Source organism: Morone saxatilis, unplaced genomic scaffold (genome assembly GCF_004916995.1).
Source record: "Morone saxatilis isolate NCDOM2014 unplaced genomic scaffold, NCSU_SB_2.0 Contig24, whole genome shotgun sequence".
Classification (NCBI taxonomy): domain Eukaryota; kingdom Metazoa; phylum Chordata; class Actinopteri; family Moronidae; genus Morone; species Morone saxatilis.
In genome coordinates, this window is record NW_023339807.1 from 17,420,756 (window position 1) to 17,430,897 (window position 10,142).

A 10,142-nucleotide genomic window follows, 5' to 3' on the forward strand; every position below is an offset into this window, starting at 1 on the left:
CATTATTTTGTTTCTACTGATGAAAGCCATCCATCACTTTCCTTTCACATTGGGCTTGTGTTGATTTTCACAATGCAATGGATGCTACTGAATACAAAGCAGCAACCAGAGCACAAAGTCATCATTGACTGTGTGGAAGCTCTTGATATCAGACTCTCAGGTCTTTAGGCCACACCTCTTATTCATCTGTTTGAGTTTTTAGTAGAGTAACACAAATCACATTGAAAACACAGTTCTTTAAACCAGTTTAAGAGACATGTTCATCTGCAAATCACCAAACTCAAGTAAGCAGCAATACAGAAACCAAAAATATTGTCTCTACTCATATTGATTATGAGCAGAAGACAAACTGTATTAGACAAGAAGCCTGCAGGATGACAACCACCCCACCCGGTTAAATATTTACTGAGGTGCTGGAAGCCTCAATGTGTGCCAAACAGATTAGCAAAGATTTTGCACACTTAGAGTCGATTGCACTTATATCACTTTATTTAGCAAGCTTTCGTCTATCTGGATATGCTCTGATCAAGGTCAGATAGACCAAAGGTTATGAAATAAAGTGATACATACTGCATCAATCTAAGTGTTCATAGACCAACAAGAAGTGAAATTAGTGATAATTAAATATGACAGAATAATGATATAATTATGATTGTGTAGGCTCCTTGTCTTGTTGTTAGCTTGCAATGGTTAGGGCTGCACAGATAGTAGGCTGCTAAAAGTATGATTCTATTAAACTGGAAAATTTGTAACGCAAAGTATTTCTCAATAGAAACATGGTTACTAGAATATTTTAATCTTCTTGGATCAGAAAAAATAGCTGATACGATCAGCGATACTGGATACATTTCTGAAATGAATTTAAAATAAATAAATAAATAAACCTTATGGGCTTCATCACCAGGTATAAAAAAAAAGTGTGTGGTTTCCTGATCAAATGGTGCCACCTCCATACACCTTTCTCCCTCTCTTTCAGGTGTACCTGAGTAAGCCGGCTGTGTGTCCTCAGGGTCTCTACGAGCTCATGTTGAGTTGCTGGAACAGAGACTGCAAGCTCCGCCCATCCTTCGCCTACATCCACTCCTTTCTTACCGAGGACGCCATGAACATGGTGTAGAGAGAGAATCCAAGAAACACACGAAGGAGAAATGCAACAATGCTGGGGGGGGGAGGGGACATCTTGTACGTTTATACATCCTTGCTACAGCGGGAAGGTGTGGTGGAGGTGCTGCACAGTGGAGGCAGATGAGAAGGAAGAGTGGGTTGCTCGCTTTTTATATTTGTACTTTTTTGGGTGGATGGGCTGAGACACCGCTGGTTCGGTTTATTTCCACGTCAGACCCCAACCCCAAAGGCAAAACTAACCCCAGCTTTAGATAAGGTAACAGTCCGAGCTACATTTCACAGTGGTTGGTGGTGGGTGCGGTCTGCATAGGAACTTTCTCTCTTCTCATATACTTAACGTACGAGGAGGGTTTGTGTGACTGGTGATTAAGTGCTGTAGAGTTAATGACACAGGAAGCTGCAGGGGCTAAATTACAGAAAATACACCAAACTATGATCATAGCACGCTAGGAAAGAACAATTCTTAAGTTTCCCGACTTTTGTTTCTTCAACATCTCATATACTACATGCAGGGTAATAGGTGAAGGTGCACAAACTTTTCTCAACCGATCATTCAGATATAAAAGTGCACACACAGGGACTGTCTTAGTATTTATAGTATGTATAGCCTATAGTATAAAGTTTAATCTAATTAAGTAGGATTACTCCCAGCTTCAGCCCATTTTGCCCACCTGAGACAAAAAATGATAATCTACCTAGTCCATGAGAAGACTACCTTTCTGGCATTGCTAGAACATGAGTGATGAGATTTCATCATGTTTGCTGACCCTTTATTAGTCTGTCTGTCTCAACCCCAAAACCCTCTTACATAGTCCCCCACATCCACAGCTGTACCTCAAAGTTATTGTGGACTAATGTGAAATGATGTGGACCAGACAACAGCAGCCCCCTTTCTGCAATCCGACTATATAAGTTTGCCCTCAACCACAGACCCCCTCATTGTAGTCAAGAAGCCCAAGCAGTTTTTGAACCCCATCTTTGAGCCACAGAGAGAAGAACTGTATCCCTGGTGCCAAATGGACTCAAACCTGAGGAGACAGGCACAGAAGAGGAGGGGAGAGTCTGTTGCTGCCGATTGGAGCGACTTTTCCAAGCAGAAAGACAATGCTGCCAGCCGGGGCGGCTGACGGGACATCTTCAGATGCGCCTGCTCAGGTGTTTTTGGCAATTTTTTTTGTATCTGGCTGTGATCCAGACACAAAAGGATATATGTAAAATTCCACGACCAGCTGCACTTTAAATCCTATATGCGTATCCCTGGCCACGATGAAACTCTTCACTGTGAGGGCCCTGATATGATTCCTGTCGATGTGGATTCGAATGCATTTTACTTGCAATGCTTTCAGATATTCAAGGGAGATCAAAATTTGGGACAGCCTGTCTGCCTTTTTAAACCTTCTCCCACAAGGCATTGCCAAACCATTAGATGTAAAATATTATTTAAAAAATGGAATGGCACCTTCAGTTCATCTCATTTTAAATGTATGACAACCATTTGTTATGAAACTATAAGTGCATTGAGATGTCTTCACTCATCCAAACGCATTACTGTCTTTTAAAAACACATTATGTTAAGTGGGAATGCTGAGTTATGATTTTAGTGTGAATGTCAACGTCAACCTCTGCATTCTCCCATGTTAGTACATTAAGCTGACTGGTAGACTCAATGCATCTACCGCACTACAATGGTACGGTATAGCACTGTAAATCAGTCCTGGGATGGTCAAGATTATCAACTAATACATGTTTACTGTGCCATTTGAATCATTTTTGATACACTGTAGTTCAGCTAAACCCATATTTTTATATATACTGTATGTACTTAGACACTCCTTGGTGTCTGATTTCGTCCTTTTGTGTCTTTGAAGTTGAGCATAATAGTATGTACATATTTTACGGACAGAATTGTAATTTCCTTTATTAATATATGGAAAACTCTTTGTTACATTTGGGGTCTTCTGTATCTCTGTAGAACGCTTGCTACCTTAATGCCATTGTAATTCATTGTCTATTTTTGTAGATGTTTTAATAAAGTTAATCTTTTCAAATAAAACAAGATGTGCCCTCGGCCTGCGAGTTATTTTCATTATTGCTTTATCTACATGTTGTTTTTTAAATGAATCAATTGTTTGCCCTTCATGATTTCCCAGCGTCCACAGTGACATCTTTAAATTTCTTGTTTTGAAGCAAATCCTCACATTTGAGATTGAGGAACTTTAAAATGTTTTGCTCTTTCATTTTTATTTGAATGACTGATAGGTTATTAAAATAGTTGCTGATTAATTTTCTGTCAATCTTTTAATCTTTAGTCTGTTCCATGTAGTCTTAAATCAAACTTCAGCCACTTCAGATACAGTGAAGTAAAACAGACAGCAACAGTTTTCGGTGATTACACCATATTTTATTGTTTACAGAACATTTCACTAAAGATAAATCTTGGATATCTGACATTACTATACAACTTCCACACTATGTAAAAACGGCTTATATAGATAGACATGCAACAGCACATTTTTTTAAAGGAAAGTAAAAGATTAGTCAGGAGAACATACAAAAGAAGTAGACACAGATTTGGCTTTTAACTACAGCCGTCGTTAGTGACAGCCAATGGCTTACGATCAGTTGCATATGAGGAAATATCACCTGACAGAGAAGAGTAATAGGCTTAACTAGAAGTCAGCTTGACTTCACTGTTGAAGAGTTTTGACCAGGCACTTGGCGATAACAAAATTCATAAGGCTTGGCAGCTTAGTAAAGAGTCTGAAAGAAGATATAAATCAGCTCCCAATCGGAGGTACTGATCTGTCAATCAAAATCTTCCATAACCATGAGCGCTAAAACCCGGCAAAATCTATAATACTTAGCATCACATTGTCATGGAATATCAGTACACTCAATAAAAAGCCAAGAAGCGTCATAATATCTCCCTTATGTCAGTTTAAACTACAGGTAGCAAGTACATCAAAGCAACATAGTTAATTAATGTTGGTTAGTTAATGAGGGTCCTTCTTTACTTTCACCATATACAGAAAACACTGCAGCAAAATCAAAAGTCAACATTGTCTTTTTCCTATCACAACATACTTCCATTGCTTTTAACAGGAAACCCCTTCAGCTTGTTCCCATCAACCACTTCCTTTCTTTTCATTCTGAAACACAAAAAAAATCCTTCCACTTGCAGTACAACTGATATGATTTTGGGTCCAGTAATATAGTCAGTTACTATACAGAAACATTTGGATCAGTAACCCAACTTTGTATCTTTACAACTGACGAGATCACAAAAAGCAAATAAAAATGAAGCTGTGTTGTGTTAAGTAAATATTACTGAACTACATTGACAGCAGCGATGTGCCCGAACACAAAGTTATGAGGCGATGCTATGATAAAGAGGCTCAGCGCCGTTAATGAATTGAAAGGCACAAAAAACCTTTAGATGAAACACATAAACATTTCCTACATTAAAAAGTTAAAAAGGAATTACAGTTTATTGACCCAGTCCCTATGAAGGGAAAATTAGACTGATTGCAGTAAGATAAACAATAAAAACTTGCATACTGAAGGTCAAGTATAAGAGCAAAGACAGGAATTCCTACTCCGACTATCACTGGCTAAAGTCAGCTGAGGCTTTTGTCTTAGCAAAAAAGTAGCTTCATCAATAATTGTATCCCTCGCAGCTGCTTTTGCAGTCACCCGCAGCAGAAAGCACAACAGCTCAGACAAGGCACGTGAAAAGAAACCACATAAAGAAGGACCCATCCCACTTAGATGGAGGACAAACCAACAAAAGAGACACACAGTGAAACACGTGCATGCACACAGACAGACTACGGTGGTGTGGAGTCGTTACAGTGGTTATAGGCACAAGGAGGAGATGTGGAGCTCTTAGTTTGAATATCGGTGACACCTCTCCTGATTACTTCTATTCTCCCTCTCTTCTTAATACACAAGGGGGGTCTTTCCTGTAACCTGTGAAGTCAATGAGAGAAACATGAGATAATTACAACATGCACCAGTCATCCAGTCTCCTTTACAATCCTTTACACACATATTCCAACGTACCTGGGAGATGTTGATTCCAGTGAGTTTCTCCACAGCGGAAGGCAGCCTGGTCATGATTTCTAGCACCTCTCCAGCGAGCTTGGCTGCTCCCACCTCTGAGCCTCCACTGGATATCATCGTCACCTTGTTGGCCGCTGACAGTGGCTTGCTGATCTCCTCTGCCATCTGCAGGACAAGAAAGAATAGAGGAATTAATAGAGTCAAGGGGAAATTTGAAAAAGGCTAAAAGCAAAAACTTTCCAAGCAAACCTTTGAGGGAGTTGAAATCAATCCAATGCAGGATGTGATTGTATTTAACAAGGTAAAGGAGAGCGAAATATTTACTATAATAACTTTATATTGAAACAATAACTTGAACTGAAAATATCATGTCATATTCAGACCCTCATAACTTCAATGCAACAAGAAAGAGGAAGAGGAATTTGAACTCTTTAAAATACCAAAAACAAAACTCTATTCAGGAAGCTGCGGTTGTGAATTGATATAAGAAAAGGAAGTAAGAAATACTTTAAAAAATAAAATCAGCAAAACAATTCCCAAATGTAAATGAACAGAAACAAATTATCTTATGCTAACCTTAGTGTAGGTTAATCAAAATTAGTAAGGACCCCCACAAGCAAGAAGAAAGGCTAACAGAAAGATTAGTATAAAAAATAGAGACAAAGAGAGAGAAGATGGCATTGAATGAGCTTAATCTGAATTACTCACCTAAAACTAATTGAGAATTAAATAAAACTAACACCAAGAGGTCATCTATCACCAAGGCTGCTGAGTAACACAAAACTCACTTTTGTTAAAGCAAAGCACAATGGTCACCCATGGTTTGCAAGGTTCGATCATCACAGAGTAGTATTTCATCACACAGCTCTAACGTGTATAATTGAATTATTCATCTATGAGAGTCAGACTGACCAGCGGCAGTTTCTCCAGCAGCATATCCACCATGGCTCCATCTTTGTACTGCTTGAAGGCCTCGGCTTTCTTGGTCATCTGCTCCGCTTCAGCACGACCCTTAGCCTCCAGGGCAAAAGCCTCTGCTTCGCCCCTCATCTGCATAGACAAACACACACAGAAAATGAAGGACAAAGAGAGTTAAGATTACATTGGAAGTGTACAGGACTACATGTTTGGTAAATATAATAAGGTTAACAGACCGGGAAGGAAAAGTGGATATAAGATCTGGGGGGAGTATTACAGGGAAAAAAGGAAACGTGGCAGAACTCACTCTGATGGACTCGGCCTCAGCCTCAGCCTCCATGATGAGCTGCAGGCTGCCAGGATGAGGAGAGATTGCAAACTGTTTAACTGTCTTAAGTGATTTTAAACTCAGCTTTGTCCTTGTCAATGCTGCTCAGGTGTCGGATGCAAATCACTTGATTTGTTTATGTTTATGTGTTTTATAGATGTTCAATTTTTATTACAACTGTGCAGGCAACAGTATTGTGCTCTAATACTCACCGGCTCGCCTCAGCCAGCCTCTCCAGTCGGTATTTCTCTGCCTCTGCAGGCTTCTTAATTTTGGCCTCCAGCTCCTTCTCCTTGCGAGTGATCTCCTGTTCCTGCAGTGTAATCTGCTGTGTACGCTCCACCACCTGAACCTGCATCTTCTCCTCCTCAATGCGCTGCTTGGTCTTGGCCACCTGATGAAGGAAGCAGAGGGAAAAAGGAAAATCCAACACTACTCAACCTTCACTCACTGAAAAGTAATCAGAAATTATCTACAATCGGGATACATAGACCTAGAAGACCACACCATGAACAGATAACTGTACCTGAAGCTGATAGGCCATTTCTGACTCAGCCTTCTTGGTGTTGACTTCGACATCATAGGCTGCTTTTTTCAGCTCGTAGTCTCTCTGGGCCTTTGCCATCTCAATCTCATTTTTGTACTGAGCTGAAACCTTCTCCTGCATTGCGTTGGCCTCCTGTATAGAGAATGCAGCACGACAGAAACCGAGAAATTTTGTTACTTCTTTTCAAACGATGGATTATTCTAATTTTCAGATTATCCATATCAGCAGATTGGCAGGAGAGCTTATTTTACCCTCATAACAGCATCTCGTTTGTACTGAGCCTCTCCAATCCTGGCATCCTTCTGCACCTGGGCTGTCCTGGCTTTACCCAAGGAGTGAAGGTAGTCCTGAGAGAGAGAGACAAAGATAAGGAGACACAGAGACAGTCAACTATGAGATAGTTGGAGCAGTCAAAAGGAAGGTAATGCATTAGGCAAACAAAAAACAAGAGATAGTGTGGTTACCACTGAAGCACTTAGACCTAATTATTGTACAGTGGTTGGGGGGCCTATAGAGTCAGAAACAGTGAGTCAATATCAATCACCTAAGTGCATTACTGTAAGAGAGGAACTCATACAAGACTAAAAGCTTTCATATAAAAGAGATACAGGCTCACAGCAACGTTTCAGATTGTGGCTGCTCCAGTAATTAGGTGTTTGGTATGGTGTTCTGATCATTAGATATTTGTCAATAGCACTGGCCAAAAATAACCCTGAACAGATATTAAGTACCTGATCATCATGAACATCTTTGAGTGTGTAGCTGACAACACCAATCCCCATGTTGACCAGGTCAGAGGAAGCCACCTTGAAGACCTGCTCGGAGAACTTCTTACGGTCCTGGTAGATCTCCTGCACACAGATATATTCATCATAGTTATTAGATACTTTATGTGGGCATTCACTTAGTGTGAAGGTTAGTGATGACTCATAAATATAAAGCCTCTTGCCTCTTTTGGGCAAGAAAATGTCAAGTAAACCGATTTCACAATGTCAGGGCACCAACCTCCACGGTCAAATGGGCGATGATGGCTCTCTGGTGTCCCTCCAGTGTCTCAAGTGCAATCGTGGCGATCTCACCCTCAGACTTGCCCATAAACATTTGACAGGCGGTGGCCAACATCTCCTTGTTCTGGCCCTGAATCTTCACCTGGAAAAAAATCAGGAAAAGACAATGAGAAAAAGCGAGTAGCTCGTATTTATAAATAGTTCTTGACAGGAAAAATCTGAAATTATCTGACTTTAAGTTTACAATTAAATAAGCGAAGACAGTAGCACAAAAATAAAAAGCAGTTGCAGTCAGATTTTAATTTTTTTTTGCAACTTCCTTTACAAATAACCAAATACCCACCAAATTCTTTCCCTATGGGAGCATCCCACTGACCCTGTCCATCCAACCTGGGACATTTTTTCAAATGTTACTTTCCTTTCCCTTATTTACCAACAGTAAATAACCTTCAAACTAAACTGAATATGCATGCTGTGTGTTTATATATAGTACTGATGAATCTTTTGCTCTGGAAAAAACGATTTAGTTTAATTCAAGATTCAAGATTCAAGAACTTTATTTGCCATTTGTGCTTGCACACATAGGAACTCATATGCGGTTGTTACTCAGAGCAGTTCAGTCAAGTATATAAAGCAAAGCACAAGGAAGACATATATCTATCTATAAAAACACTATACATTTTTAAAATTGCACGAACCATAAAAGTTGTAAATTTGCATTGTACATTTTGAATTGCACATGTATATTGCATATTGCATAGGCCCCGGAAACAACATAATATAATATAATATATTATAGTGTTAGTTTGTTTCAATATTATTGTTATATTAAAAACAATCACACACTAGTTCACAGCCTGTTACTGTAGACAGGTGTTGCTTTAAAATAGCAGCTGAAACATTCCCTGCCTTGGTGTCTTTGCAAAATGTAAAATATATTATAATAAAATACAAATATATAAGTTCTATTATAATAGTATTATAATTAATAATATTATAATTATAATTATTCTATTATAACAACTTTATCTTTGTGTGGAAACACGCACAGATTTGTGACCCCATGTAATAAACACCATATCAGTCATCCACTTCTTAAAGCCTACCTGTGCAATGCCAGTGACAGAGATGGGGACACCATGACGGGTGTAGACTTTGTCACTCTTCACATTTAAAGTCAGGGTGTTGAGCGTGATTCTGAAAAGGAATGACACCAAATAAATGGGTTGAATGGATAATAACAAAACAGCAAGAATGAAAGGGCAAAGCAAAAGAGAGACAGCGGAAAATAAGTCGATTATCAGCCACAAAGACCTCCGTGCAAATGACAAGTGGCCGGTAATGGATACAGCATCCAGAAACGCTATGAATAATACATCTCTTCAATCAGCATTTATTTTCCTTGTTTGTTAACAAATGTATAAAATCAGGCAGCCATGTTGTACTTAAAATAGAGAGAAGAGAAAGGGAGACTGAAAATGGGATCATCACCTCTGGATCTTCTGAATACATGGGAGGACAAACACTCTTCCTCCAGCAATCATTAGAGGAGGAGAACGGCCAAAGCCTGGAGAGAAAGAGAACACATACCATAAACATTACAGTACCATTCAGTAACATAGCTAGAGCTAGTTACTCATATAGTAACCGGCTCAAGGACATAGTTCAACGTGCAACCTTGTATTACAACAATACACAGCAATTTATTCATGACTGTTTGAGCGTACACAGTACAGCAAGCTGGAAAATTCCTAGCTTACGGCAAACTGACAATAAGTGTTACTCAATGCAATCTTATCACAAGACATGTGACGATTAAATCACTCACATGACGCAAGTTTACTGGTCCACTACATTCAAAAACCCTTAAAATCTCCCTTTATTTGGGGGTTATTATGACACAGAACATAGCAGCACAGTGACCTCCTGAAAGTTGATAACTACATTACAGCATCACTGAGGCTGGAGCGTTTCGTTAACCGACAGGGAATATTCTGCTTTCGTAACATCCTGTTTAATTGTGAGGAAGTATCATGCATCCACGAGATGTAGGCAAAATAAATGAAGCACATTTCTTACCAGATACCACCATGGCTTCATTGGGTCCACATGTGTAAAACATCTTGACTCCTGATTTGAGGCAAAAAAATAATGA

At 39.4% G+C, this 10,142-nt stretch overlaps 2 protein-coding genes across 2 annotated transcripts in view; one reads left to right on the plus strand and one right to left on the minus strand.

Annotated features, from left to right (window-relative positions):
• Nucleotides 1-3,194, plus strand: part of ddr1 (discoidin domain receptor tyrosine kinase 1) — a gene marked incomplete in the record, with an annotated part of 38,865 nt that extends 35,671 nt beyond the window's left edge. The window contains 1 exon segment of the mRNA XM_035672576.1: nt 977-3,194. Coding sequence (XP_035528469.1) covers nt 977-1,117 — 141 coding nt within the window.
• A 307-nt stretch (nt 3,195-3,501) lies between these two features.
• Nucleotides 3,502-10,142, minus strand: flot1b (flotillin 1b). Its single transcript, XM_035672657.1, has 12 exons — nt 10,067-10,142; nt 9,479-9,554; nt 9,094-9,184; nt 7,986-8,129; nt 7,712-7,831; nt 7,232-7,327; nt 6,960-7,112; nt 6,646-6,827; nt 6,413-6,458; nt 6,100-6,237; nt 5,188-5,352; nt 3,502-5,094 (listed from the first exon to the last, which is right to left on the minus strand). Exons 1-12 carry the CDS (start codon nt 10,107-10,109, stop codon nt 5,065-5,067), a joined length of 1,284 nt encoding a protein of 427 aa, XP_035528550.1. The 5' UTR covers nt 10,110-10,142; the 3' UTR covers nt 3,502-5,064.

Excerpts from the sequence above, each read along its gene's own strand:
- flot1b (XM_035672657.1), bottom strand. The coding sequence starts at position 10,109 with ATGTTTTACACATGTGGACCCAATGAAGCCATGGTGGTATCTG. Across the intron at positions 9,555-10,066 it reads TGAAGCCATGGTGGTATCTG|GCTTTGGCCGTTCTCCTCCT; the intron begins GTAAGAAATGTG and ends CTTTCTCTCCAG. Across the intron at positions 5,095-5,187 it reads CTGGAATCAACATCTCCCAG|GTTACAGGAAAGACCCCCCT; the intron begins GTACGTTGGAAT and ends TTGACTTCACAG.